The following is a 20,907-nucleotide window of genomic DNA, read 5'->3' as shown; positions in this document are numbered from 1 at the left end:
AACACACACAGAAGTTGACACAAATGGGTTTGAATGGCTACTAAAGGCAACATCCTCACACGTGACCTGTTTGATTGTAATCAGTGTGTGTGCATAAAAGCTGAGTGAGTTTCTGGGATCAAGACAGACTCTTTAATCTTTCATCAAAACACTGACATTTCTGGATTGTGAGTCATGGGGAAAGCAAAAGAATTGTCAATGGATCTACCATAAAAGTTGAACTGTATAAAACAGGAAAGGGATACAAAAAGATATCCAAGGAATTGATAATGCCAGTCAGCAGGATTCAAACAGTGATGAACAAATGGAAAATCAGGCGCTCTAAAAACAAAACCACGGTCAGGTAGACCAACAAAACTGTTGTCCACAACTGCAAGGAAACTTGTTCAGATGCAAAGAAAAACCCACAAACAACATCAGCTGAAATAAAGGACTCTGAAAACTAGCGGTGTGGCTGTTTCAAGAAGCACAATAAGGAGGCACTTGAAGAAAAATGGGCTGTATGGTCGAGTTGCCAGAAGAAAGCGATTACTGCGCAAATGCAACAAAGTATCTCGCTTACAATATGCAAAAAAGCACAGAGACAAGCCTCAAAACTTCTGGAACAAGGTAATTTGGAGTGATGAGACCAAAATCAAACTTTTTGGCCACAACCATAAACGTTACATTTGGCAAGAGATCAACAAGGCCTATGATGAAAGGAACACCATTCCTACTGTAAAGCACGGAGGTGGCTCGCTGATGTTTTGGGGATGTGTGAGCTACAAAGGCAGAGGAAACTTGGTCAAAGTTGAAGGAAGGATGAATGCAGCACGTTATCAGCAAATACTGGACGCAAATTTGCACTCATCAGCCCGGAAGGTGTGCATGCAACGTACTTGGACGTTCCAACACAACAACGATCCAAAACACAAGGTAAAAGTTGACCTGTCATTATCTACAGCAGAACAAAAGTGAAGATTCTGAAGCGGCCATCTCAGTCATCTGACCTCAATATCATTGAGCCACTCTGGTGAGACCTCAAGCGCGCAGTTTATGCTAAACAGCCCAGGAATTTACAGGAACTTGAGGCTTTTGCTAAGAAGAGTGGGCAGCTTTACCATCTGAAAAAATACAGAACCTCATCCACATCTACCACAAAAGACTTCAAGCTGTCATTGATGTTAAACAGGGCAAAACACAGTATTAAGAAATGGGGTATGCAAACTTTTGATCAGGGTCATTTGAATATTTTGGATTGTCATTATGATTTAAAAAGAGAAAACACAGTAGTTTGACAATAAATGGCTTCAACCAACCACTAACCATGAGTGGAGAAAAAGTTTTGGTGTCATCATTCATACTCTCTGAAAAAAAGGCCGTGAAGACAAAAGTCCTGCTGGGGTATGTAAACATTTGAGCACAACTGTGTATATATATATATATATATATATATATATATATATATATATATATATAAATAAATATTCTCTTTCTCACTTTCAATCTTGCATGTGAATGTAAATTCAAAGTGATTAAGTATCAGCATTGCAGCATTGCATCATTAAATGCTACTTTGAGTAGACTGACAAAGAAAATCATACCTTAGCACCATACACCGTCTTATCATTGGTATGTGCGAGTAACAGTTCTGTTGTACTGCCTGAACCTAGATAATCAGTTTTCACACTTTAGACTATACTAAGATACAATTCATTTTTGGTTATATATGGCTCCTGTACAGTGCTGGATTAGAGGTGTGAACAAGCCTTTATCAATAATAATGTGTGGTGAATGTGTACAATATACAGCAATATACAGGTGTTTCACACAAAATTAGAATATCATCAAAAAGTTAGTTTATTTCGGTTCTTCAATGCAAAAAGTGAAACTCATTAACTCACCTCCTAAATTTTTAATGATTCTAATTTTGTGAGAAGCACCTGTAAATGAAAAAGGATTACATACTAATAGCTGGCTCTATCTTTTTACCAATTGCCAATAAGCTTTTTATACCTTGGACTGCCAAGGACCCAATTGGGAGCCGGTAATACATCCAAGACAGAAGGAGTGAGTGGGAGATGCAACTTCTTTATCTTATTCAGACATGCAGTATCCTTAGACCAATATTCATAAATAAAGACCTTTATTGCTTGTTGAATAGGTTTTTAGCGTAGTAAGATCGGATATAGTTTCACACCTGATCTTATCCTAAGCAGCCACACAGACTGCAGAAGGGCCCTGAAGAACGGACAAAAGAAAAAATGTCACAGCAGCATGTCACTCCAGGACTCATAATGATCTATTACCTAAGAAGATGGAGAGATGCCAACTGAAGGGGGCCTCAAAACACCGGTCAAGCAAGAAAAACAAACGTTCCAAAGGTCCCGCTGCAGTAGGCATCTCACCAGCTCCTTATGTAAAAGGTTGAAAAGATCAGGGCATGCCTGGCTTGCAGGACCTCTCTGTGACAGGGTTGTGGGGTGCTGTCAGACCAGGTTGGCGCAAGACAGGAAAAGGAAAAACGATGGTGATGACAGGCAGATACGGTGGTGAGATGTGTGGAAGGGGACCAACTGAAAGATTGCTCATGGGCAATGACCGGTCTAAGGTTTCTGTAGCTTAAAAAAAAAATATATATATATCAATCTCTCATAATTAACATTTCTTTCACTTTAATTTATGTACATGCATTCCAAAATGCCTAAAATCATAAACTGTCCCACACGTAAACATAAAACATATACATTTCTTAATTTTTTGCCACTTGAGCAAACATCGCACAGAATTACAAGCTAAAAAATGAGATTAGAGTCCCTTTCTGGAAAATATCTAACCCAGTTCAACAGGCTTTGATTTTAATAGAATGAAATCGGTTGATTGAGGAAAAAAAAAAAAACATTACTGAGGTTCCTCTGTGTCTGGGATTGTGAATTCTACATTGTGATTTCATTACTATGTACTAGCGAAAAAGAAGACATTTGGACGGTACACGCTTTTAACTAAGGAGATCCTTTGACAAGAGATTTACTTTTTCAAATCTTTTTTTCGCTTCTTGAGCTGGTTAGCCACGAAAGGCACTGATCTACTTCAGAGTGACACTAAGGTAGAACTAAACCTAAAAATATATTCTCTTTCATAGACGACAAGAGGGTCAACCGATCTTGTATTGCTTTGAACTTCGCTCAATGTGGCTTAGTAAGAATAATATCCAAATGTTATATATATGGATATAGAGTATAGATAGTGCTATAATACACAATATTCTATATATCATAGAATGCTATAAAGGGAGACTCAAAAAGCTATTAGCATTTTGGAATTTGAAAAAAATGGGGCTGTTGTAGCAGTGCAACTAAAATTTTCAGAATAAATTTTGTAAATGTGATCTGCATAGAAATTGCATTTTGTGTTGAGTCAAAACCACTGTGCGTTTATGTCATGGGAAAAGCCTGATCCGCCTAAAGATCATGGTGTGCATGAATTTGTCTTCAATAAAATGGCGTCAAATCGCGGTATGTGCAGACGATACACACTTATCCACCCTCGTCCTCTTCTCTGTCACCTCGAGGCACTGGACCACCGGTGTACTAACGCGGAATTCGTCCTTCTGACTCAACACTGAACAGGCAGAGTCTATACCAACTTTGGACAGAAAGAGGCATCCAGCAGTATCTAATAGATTTCTTTTTGTCAATAGGCCATATTGTCCCAGAGGACACTTTGTTTAGAGTCACCTGCCCCAAAACATTTGCTTACCTGAATGGTGCCATTATAGAGATCCTTAAGGTACCGACACACTAAACGATATCGCTAGCGATCCGTGACGTTGCAGCGTCCTGGCTAGCGATATCGTTCAGTTTGACACGCAGCAGCGATCAGGATCCTGCTGTGATGTCGTTGGTCGCTGCAGAAAGGCCAGAACTTTATTTCGTCGCTGGACTTCCTGCTGACATCGCTGAATCGGCGTGTGTGACGCCGATTCAGCGATGTCTTCGCTGGTAACCAGGGTAAACATCGGGTTACTAAGCGCAGGGCCGCGCTTAGTAACCCGATGTTTACCCTGGTTACCAGCGTAAAAGTAAAAAAAACAAACACTTCATACTTACCTTCCGCTGTCTGTCCCTCGGCGCTCTGCTTCTCTGCCCTGTGTAAGCACAGCGGCCGGAAAGCAGAGCGGTGACGTCACCATAGTAAGAAAGAGCCATAGTACTAAGGCTGTGATAAGAACTTTATAATGATCAGTCTACAAAGGGAAGGAGCTTCCAACCTTGAGGGCAGAGTCATTATACCTTCATCTCTTTTGTCTATGGCATTGACAAACAACAAACAATACAAGGCGCCAAAATAGTTACCGTATTCATCGAGCAAGCATAGAACACTAGTGTTGGGTGTTGTGGGCAATCATTCTAGCATTTCACATTCATCTCGCATGTCACTTCACTTGTAAATATTTTTGTGTAGCAGAGTGTAACGAAATGTAGAACAGAAAATTGGATATTTTATTTTGTATAATGAAAACATATGCTGTGAAATTAGACTTGCACGAGCAAATGAACCAACATGAAATTATATTTACATTTATAAACTTGCAACTGAAAGAAAATAAAAACAAAAAATAATGTTTCTCATAATATATAAATGAGCAGAAAATGGTTCCAATATTGTATGGTGTTCCACACAGATATTTGTTGCATGCTATGTAAAGTTCAGACATTGGCCTTAACAGTTACATTTGTCGAAGTAAATTTGTGTCATTACCGTGACTTGTAAACAATGTTGCCAGCTATCCCCAAAGAGTAACGGTTTTACATTTTTCATAAATCATAGTAGACGTGAAAATAGGAAATTTTGTAATAAATCTTATCAGAGAAATCTGCTTATTTTGCTTACTGGACTGATCTCCTCAGTAAAGTCTGTCATTAGCGAATCCAGACATGCCCATTAAGGAAATAGGAGATGACAGTTGGTGCTCATAAAGTTCTATAGAGAACTGTAACTGTTGGAGAACATGCAGTAGAAAGTCTGTGTCTGATGCTAGATCTTCCATTCTCCTCACTTATAGAATTTTAAAAGCACTTCGGCTAGTTTCACACTAGCGTTTTGCTGAGCTGCGGACTTCCTCCGTGAAGCCCCGCCCACGGCCGCACCTCCACCGCTCAGCTCCGCCTATGGCCTGCGTACCTATCTTTAACATTAGGCACGCAGGTCGAGCGGATGTATGCGGATGCCTCCGCATGCGTTGTTTTGACGATGCAGAGAAAAAAAGAAATTCTAAACAGCTGCGTTCGATGCGGGTCGCCGCATCGTCAAAACGACACATGCGGTTGCATCCGCATGACCTGCGTATCTAATGATAAAGATAGGTACACAGGCCGCATGCGGACGTAGGCAGAGCTGAGCGGCGAAGGTGCAGCCGTGAGCGGGGCTTCACGGAGAAGTCCGCAACCCTCCGCAGCTCAGCAAAACGCTAGTGTGAAACTAGCCTGTCACCTCCTATTTCAGTAATGTGCACATCTGTTTTAATTACATTTACCCAAGAATTGAGGATAAATCATCACTTCAAGATGTGAATTAAGAAAATTTCTCATATAACATGCATGTAGCAAAGCCAGGTCTGCAGGTCCTAGTACTGTAAGTCTTCGAGGCACCTGACTTGCCTTGACTAAGAACCAAGGCTTTTGTTCACTACGTGTGTCACTCGGATGTTGAGCAGAGTGCGAGTGTGCTGCTGGCAAGTGACCAGCTAAAATGTGGGCTATAGCTGAATGAGACTGCATAGGTCAGCTAATATTGGTGAGCAATACGTGTGTTGGAGCGGAAGGGAACATGTGGAAGCTGCTGCCTGATCAGTGTCAACTGGGCACGAAGTTGACCACTTCTGTTTGGCACAAGATGCTGCTGAAGGCGATACAGAGACTGGAAGTGCCGTACCTTTTTTGGGTATGAAGTTCGCTCCAGGAGAAAAGACTAATACGTTCGGGTAAGCCCGCACGGACATATATGTGCCTGCTGAATTAACGGTTTATTTGCTGTTCTACCTTTGTGCCTGGAAGATGCAGTGTTTGGTTTTGAATCTTTTGGACGTTCAGTGAACATAGAAGACTTGTTTGATAAATGTGTGAAAAAAGTGTGTCCTGTGCCCATGATTTTTTTCTCAAAAGGGGTTCTCCAAGCACAAGATATTGCAATATCAGGTCAGCTGGGTGTGGCACTCTCCCCCTTCCCCCGCAATCAGCAGAAGGTGAAGCGCTCTGGCCGATATGTAGTGGCAGCTGCTTAGAACTCCACATCAGCTCCTGACAAGTAAGTCAATAAGCACAGGTCATTAGAGAAGCTGAATCCACTGCTGCATCACTTAGATTACAGGGTGCAGCCGTTCTGATACAATCAGAGTTTTTCGATATCGAATAAAGCAGAGCTGAGAAAGCTAACCCCGCCCACACCAGGCTCTCAGTGCACACAGTCTGTAGACAGTAAGGTGCTTATCACAGGAGGGAGTAGCCGGACAAATGTAGTCTGGTAATATTAATCTATTTGTTTTCAAAATATTTTATTAAATTTTAACTTTAACCGGAAAGGATTAGCTAGGAATGGGAGGGGGGGAAAGGGTGGGGTATGGAAAAAGGGAAAAGACAAACCCCCTAACAGCAGGGGAGACAGGCGATCATACAGTAGAATTATATAAACATAGTAAGATAGCAAGTATTCTGTACAGTTTCGCTAAAACATATTAGTTTAGGTTGGAGTAACACAATAGGCTATTAAACTAACACAGGTAAAGTTTTATGTAGATGCGTTGAGTGTGTATCTAAGACCATGTTGACTAACTAGCAGATAGTAATGTGCGAAGGTCTGCTGTAGATTTTAGCTTAATGTATGATATGTAGTATCATAATGACTAATTGGTGGGTAGTAGTGTACGAAGGCCTGTTGTAAATTTTAGCTTGATATATGATATGTAGTAACTTATGTCCGGAAACACCCAATGGTGATCCTGCGACTATGTGGGCGGCAAAATATCTGGCTCAGTATTAAAGCTAATCTTTGGGAATAAATACATTTATGTCTTGTGAGGGGTGTTGTGAAAGTAGATGTCAATGTGTGCAGAACAAAGCTACAGTTCATGCAGGACCATTGTAGGATCTAAGAGATTTCGGGTCATGTTGCTTGGAGATTCCAGGAGGCTTCAGGCCGTGTTGCTGCAGAAAGCATAAGCCCTCCACTGGGTTTGCAACATGAACATTTCCAGACAAAAGTTTTATCGTAAGAGTAGAGGAGGGAGACCACGAATATGCAAAGTGAGCCCTCTGAAGCTCCCGTGTGATGGATGAAAAGTCTTTTCGTTTTTTCAGGGTGTCTCTAGATAAATCCCTAAAAAATGATAGATGACCATATGGGGAGAGCTGAAAGTTCTTATCGAAGGGGAGATCAAATAATTTACTCCTGACCCAAGCCGGGAAAAAGGAGACGATGATGTCCCTTGGCACATCCTGTGGAAGAAACGCGGGTCTTTTGATACGGAAAGCTTTTTCAATAATGTTCGGTTCACTGGCTTCAGGGATGAATTTGTTAATCATTTTGAGAATATAATTCTTCAAATGAGGGGGTTTAACAGACTCTGGAACTCCTCTTATTTTTACGTTATTTCTTCGTCTGTGGTCCTCGAGACTCGCCATGTTGCTTTTTAGTGCGTCTATGTCTTTTTGCAGATTTTCCAGTGTAATTCCAGATATAGGAGGGGTCAGCGAACTAACCGAGTGGGTGAGGTCTAAACTCCGAGGTGAGAAGTCCTCCTCGCTACTATCCGATGAATATGCAGAGGGTGAGTATGAGTCGCATATAGACGAGGAGCAATCACTTTGGGATGACCTTGAAGGAGCCGATGAGGAGTCGATGCTCTCTGCAATTGAAAACAATGCATCTCTTATGTAGGACTCAGACGCTGTCTCCAAACCATCTAATCCTGTGTTAAAAGATTTGAAAGAGAGTATGTACTTGTCTAGCTTTGAAGAGCCTTCATCCATTTTTTTATTTATGATGTCACAGAAGCCTGTTAGTAAATTGTCCATAGTTATTTTAGTGGGGGGACCTTCTGTCACTGTTGTCTCCACTGATCCGACGTGATGGACATGGGGTGTTTGATGTGGAGCGTTTCTCTCCCTGATCTATTTGACCGCTATGACCCTTTAACAGTGCGTTTTGTGGAATGCGATTATTTTGTGCCATGTCCTCTAGTTTGAGCTGTGAAACTCCAGGACTTGTGGACTGATGTATCTCCTTTAATTGGGGTCTGAGCTGTGGTATGAATGAAGGGGCATCGTATCTAAGGGTACGGGTTGCTGCTTGTTTTCTAATGTTGTTAGTGGCCGTGCAGCTGTAATCAGTGGGCGGAGCTGAGGGCGGGGTCTCGTCCTGTCTCTCTCTCCCCCGTCCGAGGATTTTCCCCTGTGCTGCCCTGCACCCCATCCCAGCCGGCAAATGCAGAGCCGCACCACCCGACCCAGATGACATACCGGATCGAGGAGCTGCAGCAGTCCCAGCTGGGGAGTCCAGAGCCAGAGCTGCCCTTGGCCGAGGAACCTCCGGAGCTTCTTCTGTGAGCGGGTCCAAGCTCTTCCTATTGTGATCTGTATTGCCGTGCGCTGTGGGCGGGACTGTGGGCGGGACCTTCTCTCCGTCCCCTCTCTCAAGCTTCTTCGGCGCGAGCAGTGCTGCGGCTCCACGTCCTCTCACGGAGGTGTCACCGGCCCGGGTAAGTGAGTCGGAGGGTCCCGGGGGGCTAGTGGAGGTAGGCACCGCTTCACCCGATCTCCCCTTAGCTATTGGGATGCGGCTCAGTCCTCCTGTAGCGGTGCCGCCGCGAGCGGTGGGCGGAGCCGTGGGCGGGATTGTGGGCGGGGCCACCTCCCCTCTCTTGCTTCTCGGCCTCGCCAGCTCAGGCGAGGCCGCGGCTTTAGGCCTACCTGCGGCGATAGCTTTGGGACCAGTCAGGGAGTCGGCGAATCGCGCAGAATTCAATGCGGGAGCCGCTGTGGACGGAGGCACACCTGGCCCGGGGCTTGGTAGCGCCGGTGATTGTAGCCTCCTGCTTCCTTGTGTATGTAAGCCTTCAGCAAGGCCGCAGTTGGGGTCCTTAAGTCCCGGTAATGTTTGTGCTTTCTTCCAAGTTGCTTTTTCCATGATGTGTCTTTCCCTGGACACTTTAGATAAAGTTCTGTGTGGTTTATTCCCAGTAAGCATTAAGATTGCCGCTGATAATCAGGGATTTATTGGGAGCCTCAGTGAAGCAGGTCAGCTCCCAGTCCCCAGCAAGCCACGCCCCCATATTAATCTATTTGTGATAAATCCTTCACAGTTAGTAAACAACAGTACGAACTCTGACAAGTGACACGTCCATGAATTCTGCGTTTCAGCCTCTATCTCCTGCTGTCTTCAGATAACATGGCAAAAACCTTCAGATTCAGATTCACTTTAAGGGCTCATTCAGAGCGAAATAATCATCATTTTAATTCCTCTTATGTGAGAAAACCAGACATGCGAATGAGCCCTAATGCATAGACATACTAACAGACGAGGGTGCTGAATGAGAGTCTCCACCACTATGTAAGCGAGGAGTTCCTTGATGGAGTACCGTATATACTCGGGTACAAGCCGAGTTTTTCAGCACATTTTTTTGTGCTGAAAACGCCCTCCTCAGCTTATACACAAGTCAATTGTCCCAGAAAGACGGCGAGGGAGGCAGAGCGGTGGAGCAGCCGGGTAACAGAGGCAGGAGCCGGCAGCTGTGGCTAAAGCCTGTGCTGCTGCTAAAGCCTGTGCGCTGGCAGTGAATATTCGTTTCTCTGTAATAGCGCAGTGACAGCAGCCGGCTTCCTGCACACATCCTACATACCTTCCCTGCGTGGCCTCGCTGCATCTCGTTTGTTAAGGCATTAACAGCACTTCCGGCCGAGGTATCACGTGGCCCCACTCATTAAAGTAATGAATATTCACGCCTCTCCACTTTCAGAGGCATGGAATGAATATTTAATTACCTTAATGAGCAGGGCAAAGTGATCACTCGGCAGGAAGAGCTGCTGGTGTCGTGTCGGAATGAGATGCAGGCAGGCAAGGTAAGTAGGATATGCTTTTTTTTTTTTATAGGAGCCATGCATGCAAGGATGGGGATAAGGAGACATGCATAGACGGATGGGATGGGGGAGCCATGCATACAAGGACAGGGAGCCATGCATACAAGGACAGGGAGCCATGCATACAAGGTCAGGGAGCCATGCATACAAGGACAGGGAGCGGGGAGCCATGCATACAAGGACAGGGAGCCATGCATACAAGGACAGGGAGCCATGCATACAAGGACAGGGAGCCATGCATACAAGGTCAGGGAGCCATGCATACAAGGACAGGGAGCGGGGAGCCATGCATACAAGGACAGGGAGCCATGCATACAAGGACAGGGAGCCATGCATACAAGGACAGGGAGCCATGCATACAAGGACAGGGAGCCATGCATACAAGGACAGGGAGCCATGCATACAAGGACAGGGAGCCATGCATACAAGGACAGGGAGCCATGCATACAAGGACAGGGAGCCATGCATACAAGGACAGGGAGCCATGCATACAAGGACAGGGAGCCATGCATGCAAGGACAGGGGAGCCATGCGTGCAAGGATAATGATGAGGGGGACAATGCATACCCAGCTTATACTCTAGTCAATAGGTTTACCCACTTTTTGGGGCAAAATTAGGTGCCTCGGCTTACATTCGGGTGGGCTTATTTGGAAATTACCGTATATACTCGAGTATAAGCCGAGATTTTCAGCCCAAATTTTAGGGCTGAAAGTGCCCCCCTCGGCTTATACTCGAGTCACGGTAGCGGTGGGGTCGGCGGGTGAGGGCGCTGAGGCATACTTACCTAGTCCCAGCGATCCTCGCGCTGTCCCTGCCGTCCCACGGGCTTCGGCGCTGCAGTTTCTTCCTCTCTTCAGCGGTCACGTGGGACCGCTCATTACAGAAATGAATAAGCGGCTCCACCTCCCATAGGGGCGGAGCCGCTTATTCATTTCTCTAATCAGCGGTGCCGGTGACCGCTGATAGAGAAAGAAGCTGCGGCTTCGAAGACAGGAGGGGACAGCGCAAGGATCGCCAGGACTAGGTGAGTATAGCATATTCACCTGTCCTCGTTCCAGCCGCCGGGCGCCGCTCCATCTTCCCGGCCGGCGCCTCCATCTTCCCGGCGTCTGCGCTCTGATTGTTCAGGCAGAGGGCGCGATGACGCATATAGTGTGCGCGGCGCCCTCTGCCTGATCAGTCAGAGCAGAGACGCCGGGAAGATGGAGGCGCCGGAACGAGACGCCGGGAGCTGCAATCAAGGGAGGTGAGTATGTGTTTTTTTTTTCTTTATTGCGGCAGCGGCGGCGGCAGAGATTAATGTGGAACATCTATGGGGCACAGTGAACGGTGCAGAGCACCGTATATGGCACAGCACAGCTATGGGGCACAGTGAACGGTGCAGGGCACCGTATATGGCACATCTATGGGGCACAGTGAACGGTGCAGAGCACCGTATATGGCACAGCACAGCTATGGGGCACAGTGAACGGTGCAGAGCACCGTATATGGAGCACAGCTATGGGGCACAGTGAACGGTGCAGAGCACCGTATATGGCACAGCACAGCTATGTATGGGGCACAGTGAACGGTGCAGAGCACCGTATATGGAGCACATCTATGGGGCACAGTGAACGGTGCAGAGCACCGTATATGGAGCACAGCTATGGGGCACAGTGAACGGTGCAGAGCACCGTATATGGCACAGCACAGCTATGGGGCACAGTGAACGGTGCAGAGCACCGTATATGGCACAGCACAGCTATGGGGCACAGTGAACGGTGCAGAGCACCGTATATGGCACAGCACAGCTATGGGGCACAGTGAACGGTGCAGAGCACCGTATATGGCACAGCTATGGGGCACAGTGAACGGTGCAGAGCACCGTATATGGCACAGCACATCTATGGGGCACAGTGAACGGTGCAGAGCACCGTATATGGCACATCTATGGGGCACAATGAACGGTGCAGAGCACCGTATATGGCACAGCACAGCTATGGGGCACAGTGAACGGTGCAGAGCACCGTATATGGCACAGCACAGCTATGGGGCACAGTGAACGGTGCAGAGCACCGTATATGGCACAGCACAGCTATGGGGCACAGTGAACGGTGCAGAGCACCGTATATGGCACAGCTATGGGGCACAGTGAACGGTGCAGAGCACCGTATATGGCACAGCACATCTATGGGGCACAGTGAACGGTGCAGAGCACCGTATATGGCACATCTATGGGGCACAATGAACGGTGCAGAGCACCGTATATGGCACAGCACAGCTATGGGGCACAGTGAACGGTGCAGAGCACCGTATATGGCACAGCTATGGGGCACAGTGAACGGTGCAGAGCACCGTATATGGCACAGCTAGGGGGCACAATGAACGGTGCAGAGCACCGTATATGGCACAGCTATGGGGCACAATGAACGGTGCAGAGCACTATATGGTTCACACCTATGGGGAAATATGAACGGTGCAGAGCACTATATGGCACAGCTATGGGGAAATAATGATCTATTTTTATTTTTGAAATTCACCGGTAAATGCTGCATTTCCACCCTAGGCTTATACTCGAGTCAATAAGTTTTCCCAGTTTTTTGTGGCAAAATTAGGGGGGTCGGCTTATACTCGGGTCGGCTTATACTCGAGTATATACGGTAATTTTCTAACCAAGGCAACTGGTTTAAAAGCCTGAATTCTGAAATAAAAAAAATGACAAGATGCAAGGTATAAAAAAATATTAGAAGAAATATTGTTGAAAAACTTGATTTTTTTAAGGAAATTATATATTTACTTCTCATTCAATGACCTATTAACTCTTAAAAGACTGAACAGTGAATTTTGGATGGATCCAATTTCAGTGAAATATTTGTAGGCAAAATCTCTCTTTTCCAATTTAAAAAAAAACAAAAAACAGTAGCATGGTTTTAATTTAGAAAAAAAAGCTTATTTATGAAAAGTAATACCGTACTTACCATTGGCCCGATAATAGCCAAGCAAACTCTTGGTTCCCTTTCATGCCACTCTAGGAAAAAGTATGTTTTGTTAAAATTGGCAGAAAATAATGGCCGAATGGAATGGAGTGACAGAGTGGAAGAATTTAGAATAACTACAGTTTATAGAGAGTTGTGATTGATAAAAGATTAAGCAGATTATCCGTGTTATTTGGATTAAGCAAATATTTTTTAGGTCAGACATATTACCTGTTCTTAGACGATAGACTTCATTAGTTTTATGGAATCATACAATGTATCACAAGCATTAGTGCGTCAGAGGTTCTCCTCCCAAATATATCATTAATAAAACCTGACCACGATTCATTATGAAGAATGGCCAGTGCATGTCAGACACCGTGATTTTAAGCACCAAAATCAGCCATTCGATAATGGGGGACATTAAAACTTTTTTTGGCTAGTGGTTTGCCGAAATTTTGTTTGAGGGTTATTCACCGCCCTTCAAGGCATGTTAGACATTGCTAGATTGAGTTGACGTATGATGGCCAACCTCAAACTAATGTGTAAACCTTCTCAATTGACATGTCTGGCTAAGTAACAGGAAAGTCTATAGGAATATGTTAGAAAACACCATACCCAGAGCTGCATTTTGTGATAGAAAAATGATACAAACTTTAGAAAATTGCGGTTTAAATATTAGTGATGAGCGAACGTGCTCGGAGATGTTAACCAAGCATGGCTTAATGGTTGCATGTCTTCAGGATTGCCTAACAAACAGGCAATCCCTGAATGTGTTGAGGCTGTCGGACAGCCGCGAGACATACAGCCGCGGGGACTTTAACATATTTTTCGAGCGTGCTCAGATAACACCTTATCGAAGAGCGTTCGCTCATCACTATTAAATATGCTGCAAAAACCGGTCTGAATACGGCCTAAAACTACTAAAGTCTTCAGCACAGGACAGAATTGGGTAAGGAGATTTGGAAGTTGGGCAGCTTTCGCCCTCCTTTAATGCGATACAGTTGCAATCAAAATTCAATCTCTCTTGTATGTTAGGTTTATTAGCAAAATGCACAAACTTTCTGCGGATTTAAAAAAAAAAACAATGAAACAAGAACAATTTAAATAGTTCAACACAACTAATATAACTAATATAAGTGGTTTCTCCAAATGCTACCCTGTCACCATGAAGATGCCAATATGCAAGTAAGCACCATGTTATAGAGCGGGGAGAGCAGAGTAGATAGATTATACTGAATTTTTACTCACAAAACTATGTACACCATATGTCAGTGTTTTACTACATTTTAAACGCTGCTCTTTCTGGGATTTTAAACCCCAGAAAGAGCAGAAGATTAAATTAGTACAATACAGATCATACTTAATCTTTACACACAAAACTATGCATCAGTCTGCTCCGCTCCTCCTGTTCTATAACATGATGCCCACAGACTGGAGTGCAATTTTCATGGCGACAGGTTCTCTTTAATAACTACTCCAGTCTCGGAATTATTCAACCCCTTCATGACAAACGTCTTCAGTACGTAGTAGAGCCCATTTGGCTGTTATGACCGGTCATGATCTGTGGGAAACGTGTGTTTGGAGCGGTCAGTCCCTGGTTTTCTGCCTGGTATTAACCAATTCCCTGCTAGGTATTAGGTCTTTTGTCACTATTTAGATATTATTTATTAGAGTTCCGGTATAGCTGTGCTAACCTCACAACACATTTGTTTTTATTTTTAATCCCTTATAATCTGTTCCATTTCATATTTTCCAAATTAATTTACTCATTTGCCATTTTGAGTGGGTGCTCGACTTTACTGGCTTGCATTATTTGCGATTTTCTAAAGTGAAGCAAATGAGCCTTATTAAATGGACTGTGTCTGTAGAGGTGTTATGACTTGATGCAAATGTGATGCCTAATCAAACACTAGTTTCTGGCAGCATTCCAGAGGAATCTTAGCCCATTCCTAATGGACAATGCCCTACAGCTCATTAAAGTTCTTGGGGGTTGCATGCTGCAACTGCCTTCTTCAAAGCCCACCAAAGCTTAAATATGGGGTTAAAGTCAGATGACTGTAACGGCCATCTCAGAATCTTCATGGAATTCTTCTGAAACCAAGCTTTGGTGGACTTTGAGGAATACCTGGGGCCACTATCCTGTTGGACAGTCCAATGACACCCATGCATCACCTTCCTCACAGAAGGCATGACGTTTTCTTCTCAGATTTCCTGATTCCAATCTATTTTGTCCTCTAGACTCTGCAGGTTGATGGTGCCAGAGGAAGCAAAGCAACCTCATAGCATCACCGAGCCACTATCACGTTTCACTGTAGGCAGGGTGTTCCTTTCATTTTAAGCTTCATTCTTCCTTATCCAAACATACTGCTGATCCATAGGCCCAAAAAATGCCAATTTTGCTTCACCACTTCATAGAACACAAGCCTAAAACTTATGTGGCCAATTTCTTTAGTTTTGAACACATTCGAGCTAACTATTCTTGTGCTTTAGACTCAATAGAGGTGTATCACATTAAGTTCGGCCATTTGGCAGCTCTGTTGCAGTCACTCGAGAATGTATGACCACCTGCTTTATCAGGAATCTGGCAGCCGCAAGTAGCTCGCGCTTTCAGACATGTCAGAGTACTGCTAAATCTTCCCCGGAGAAATAAAGAGTAATCATCTAAAAATGATAGCATGCAGACCAGTAAGTGACACATAGGCGGAATCAGCGTCTCAGCCCTGTTATGGTAAATATTTATACTTTGCTTTGATTATTAATTTTGGACAATTCAATCTACCTATATATCTTAGCTAATTCTGTATTTTAGTATTAGCTTTATAAGGGTTATTCAGAAAGCAGTAACAGTGTGTTCTCTCTGATATAGAGGTGTCTGTGTGTTAAACAATCCTTGGTCTGTGAAAGTATAGTAAACTGGGTAGAACGGGTTTGAAAATTATTTTCCAACTAAAATATCTTCGCTCTTAGGTAATGTAATGTAAGAAGCCAGTCCCACTTTCTTATCTCTGTAGTTGTAACAAAGACTTGTGACTGGGCTTCTGAGAACCAGACAAGAATTGTACACGGACAGACACTGGCTGTGTGTATTTTCTTGCCTCCGAGGCATCATATTTATTTTATTTCACTTTAATTTTAAATCAATAATGGCAGCGTGGAGTTTATATCTCAACAGAAATTAGTTCTCCTTGGAAGGGGCTACCACAACAGCCCCTATGTCATGATGCTCTCTGATTACATTGTAAAAACCTGCTGACAGATTCCCTTTAATTGCTGAGCCATTTGAATTATTCTTGTTTTGTTGGTTTACTGCAAACAACAGAATATTTGTACATTTTAAGATCAATGTCCGTGACAATTTTCAATGGGAATTTCAATATTTTATTGCAACTGTATTTGTAAATATCGTTTTTAAGTGGAGAACCTCTTGCGGCTGTGCTTGCACATTCAATCAACAGATCATTGTTAGTGGGCACATGGATTACACTGGACTATTATTACGCTACAGGAGCGGCGCACATTTTGGAGTCTGAAACTGGAAATGCAGACATTCATGATTATTGTAAAGTCAGCAAGCAGTTTTGATTACAATCATTGCATCCTAAATCTGAATGAATATCCTCACACCAGTCTGTCAGAAGAGCAGTCACTGTGTATTAAAAGAAAAAAAAGAAAGAAAACACAGGTATTGGCAACATTTCATTTATCATTATGAACCTTCTGTTATATATAGCAGTCAGGATACGGAACGAGCCTGCAGCGCAACGGTGTATAGAATTAGCAGCTTGTTCTGAAACGCCTAAAGCGAATATATGAGCAGTATATGACATACCTTTTACGCTAGGTTTCTATTATAAGCATTTCTTCTAAATATCTATGTCAAAAATGCTAAAACATCTTAAAGTTCACAATACCCTCTGGCGCAAACACAATAGGCTGACATTTACAGCTTTCTGCAGATCACCATTTTCAACACTATACAGAAGTATTGAATATGTTCTTTACGCCTTTTGGAAACAGCAGAGATTGGAAAAGGCTCAAACAGGATACTCGCCCTCAACGATCCTCTGTCCAGACACTTATTGGGTCCCAGATGAGCCCACCTCGACACACTGGAAATGGCTGAAAAGGACAATTCAGCCAATCCCTAGATGAGGCGGGTCTCCTCTGAAGCCAGTGATTGGCTGAGTGAGCATTTATTGCCATTTCTTGTATGTGGAGGTGGAGCAGTAAGTAGCATCAATATCAGAGTTGTAGGTTAACCTCTCAGGGTGATTACCACTTATTATATTATACCCTCCTAATCCATTTTAAAGTGGTCATCCAGTTAATAAAAGTTGGGGGGGGTTCATTTAGTTACAACCAAAGATTTTAGGGGAGAAAAGCTGAGTAATATGACTGAAAATGGAATGTGTCATTCAGTTGAAATACTACAAAAAAATGCCCTGTCTGTATTGCCATGGTGGCACACTTTTGCAGTGAGGAGGCAGTGACCCAACAAAGTTCCAACACAAAGTTTCTTTAATGTCCAATTCACACAAGTTTGCACCATTAATATCCAATACACAGCACTACATAGTACCAGTATCCTCCAGGTTGCTGCCGGGAATCATATCCTCCGGATTACAGTCACTAAACACACTAGTCCACCTCTGATCGTTGCCATGGGCAACTGCACCACCGTGTTAATGTCTATTTACTCATAGCTTTCCACAGTACACGATATCCTTTAGCTTACAGTCACTAAACATGTCAGTCCTTCTCTGACCAGTTACCGTGGGCAACTGCACCACTGTGCACACTGTGGGTGCCAGGAGTCTCAGCTCCCCTGAGAGATTGGCTCCATTTGCCAGTGTTGCCTCACACAGGAGCTCTGCAGAGTTGACTGCTTTGCCCTCTAAGGCTGCTGTCACACTAGCAGTATTTGGTCAGTATTTTAATCAGTATTTGTAAGCCAAAACCAGGAGTGGAACAATTAGAGGAAAAGTATAATAAAAACGTATGCACCACTTCTGCATTTATCACCCACTCCTGGTTTTGGCTTACAAATACTGATGTAAAATACTGACCAAATACTGCTAGTGTGACGGCAGCCTAACATCCACCAGACTGATACTGACTCTGACCCTGACACACCCAAACCCTTTACTGCAGGGATTTTAACTGGGATTAGTGGCCTTCAGCCACATGGAAAGCTCGGGCCTGGAATGAAACGAACTGCACAACAACCATCCTGCAGTCTGTTTCAAAATACAAAAACCCCGGAGCAGGTTTTCCCAACTCTGCCCTGGACACCAACATGCCCAAGACTAACACTTATTTTTAGCCTGCATTGCAATCACAACTATGCCTGTGACTGCAAAGCACTCCCATGTCTTCAATACGCCTCCGTGCACATCCTGGGGAGAACATACAGAGACCCCTACCTGTGACAACGGTCACTGCCTCACAGAATCCCTGTAATATCGGGTCACAGAAAGATACAGAAAATTAAGATGAAGAATAAAACCTCCACACTTCTACGACTGCTGTACTACAGTTACAAACAATTTTGTACAGGTCAGTAATTTGGCCATGTGGATAAACCAAACCCGATGGTCCATCTTTAACACCATAAATTCTGCAGGTCAGCAGAGGGAACGGCGCTGAGCTGCATATACAGACAAGTCGATAAGTCTTGGTAAAAAATGAAATGGCCCTTTTGTTCATACATCTCTAAGAATAGGCCATTAATGATTTAGTCTCTGATTTCTTAACACATAGATAATAGGCATTCCGCTTCAGACGGAAGGTCTCAGTTTCTCTATTAACCCATGAGAAGACTAGACCTGCACCTAGAAAACATTTCATTATCTGACCTACATTAGGTTCGATTTGCACCGTATTTTCTTGGTAAGGGCTTAGTGCTGTACATTAGTGATGTATACGAATGAAACATTGTGTTTAATAAAAAGATCCCTGTAACTCAGCCCTTTACAACTATACTATGGTTTAGATTAGCTAAAAAATGCTTTATATGTGCATGTATATATCCAGTCTGTGTATTCAGGATTAGAGATGAGCGAACCTTTAAAAAAAACAAAAAAAAAACTTTAACAGGGATATGGTACCCAGGGCTTGGAGGAGAGTCTCCTCTCCTCCACACCCGGGTACCATCCGCACATGATGCACTTACTTCCCGCATGGTGGGCATAGCCCCATGCAGGAAGTAAGTGGATCAATGCATTCCTATGTGTGCGGAATTGCCGCGATTCCACACAAAGAATGAGCATGCTGCTTTTTTTTCCTAGATGCGATTCTGCCGTGGAAAAATACTCAGCATTGCGGAATCCCATTGAATTCAATGGGCTGTGTTGCGTATGCGTTCTTGCAGTGTTTCCGCCACGATTTCACGGCGAAAAAACAAAGCAAAAACGCATACAATCTGCAACATGTGCAGATAGCCTAAATCAGGTTAATTAGAATCGCTTTAAAGGTGATGGCGCTGTATACTGACTACTAGGGTTGAGCGAAACGGGTCGGCCATTTTCAGAAGTCGCCGACTTTTGGCAAAGTCGGGTTTCATGAAACCCGACCCCTGTGTGGGGTCGGCCATGAGGTCGGCGATCTTCTGAATCTGGTATCGGAATTCCGATCCTGAGTTCCGATATGTTTGCAATATCGGAAATCGGTATCGGAATCCATATTTAAGTGTAAAATAAAGAATTAAAATAAAAAAATATTGCTATACTCACCCTCGGACGCGCCCTGGTACTAACCGGCAGCCTTCCTTCCTTAGAATCAGCGCGTGAAGGGCCTTAGATGACGTCGCGCGACCAATCACAAGTCGCGACGTCACCGAAGGTCCTTCAAGCGCTGATTCTTAGGAAGGAAGGCTGCCGGAAAGAAGCAGGGCGCGTCTTAGGGTGAGTATATACCTAATAGGAATATACTCACCCTCGGACGCGCCCTGCTTCTTTCCGGCAGCCTTCCTTCCTAAGAATCAGCGCTTGAAGGACCTTCGGTGACGTCGCGGCTTGTGATTGGTCGCGCGACCAATCACAAGCCGCGACGTCATCTAAGGCCCTTCACGCGCTGATTCTAAGGAAGGAAGGCTGCCGGTTAGTACCAGGGCGCGTCCGAGGGTGAGTATAGCAATATTTTTTATTTTAATTCTTTATTTTACACTTAAATATGGATCCCAGGGCCTGAAGGAGAGTTTCCTCTCCTTCAGACCCTGGGAACCATTGGAAACCCAATGCACTGCATTGGGTTTCGTGTTTCGGCCGACCCCGACTTTTTTATAGGATCGGCCGATTTCACTCGACCCGACTTTTGAAAAAGTCGGGTTTCGTGAAACCCGACCCGATCCTATAAAAGTAAAAGTCGCTCAACCCTACTGACTACTATTCAACATGAGTTAATAATTTTATTATTTTTATTTTTCCCTTGAAAATGATTTTGGTTTGTTTCTCAATGGATTTCTACAGACTATGGGCGACATTTAAGATGGAAAAAGTTCTAAAATTAATGTTCCCAAAATTATTATTTATTTTTTTTCATGAAAAAAATGGTATTTTAAAAGTGGTGTGTGGACTTACTATATCCACTGTAAATTAAAGTACAATTGTTTCCCAAGCTACTGAACATGTACAATAGTTATGGGATTCAAATGTACCGTAGCGGAGAACACATGCTGAGTCACTGCCTGCTACTACAGCTTCAGGCTCTGCTGTACGAAGCGTGCTGTTTATCATGAAATAATGGGAAAAAAAATTAAAAAAAAAAAAATCTTACCTGAAAAAGCCTCAACCAAATACAGGGGATCTTTAACTCTTCGGAGGCCACAAATTAATAAGAA

At 43.8% G+C, this 20,907-nt stretch overlaps 1 protein-coding gene across 4 annotated transcripts in view; it reads right to left on the bottom strand.

Annotated features, from left to right (window-relative positions):
* Positions 1-20,907, bottom strand: part of GLT1D1 (glycosyltransferase 1 domain containing 1) — a 189,024-nt gene that overhangs the window by 69,409 nt on the left and 98,708 nt on the right. For 3 of the 4 annotated variants that reach the window (XM_069756042.1, XM_069756043.1, XM_069756044.1), the window contains exons 7-8: positions 20,844-20,907; positions 13,071-13,120 (exon numbers count right to left, since the gene is read on the bottom strand). The exon at positions 20,844-20,907 is cut by the window's right edge and continues 32 nt beyond it. In XM_069756042.1, coding sequence (XP_069612143.1) covers positions 13,071-13,120; positions 20,844-20,907 — 114 coding nt within the window. The remainder of the gene's footprint in view (positions 1-13,070; positions 13,121-20,843) is intronic. The other variant, XM_069756045.1, reaches the window with a different exon arrangement.

This window comes from Ranitomeya imitator, chromosome 1 (genome assembly GCF_032444005.1).
Source record: "Ranitomeya imitator isolate aRanImi1 chromosome 1, aRanImi1.pri, whole genome shotgun sequence".
Lineage (NCBI taxonomy): Eukaryota > Metazoa > Chordata > Amphibia > Anura > Dendrobatidae > Ranitomeya > Ranitomeya imitator.
This window is presented reverse-complemented; position numbering and strand designations above follow the sequence as displayed.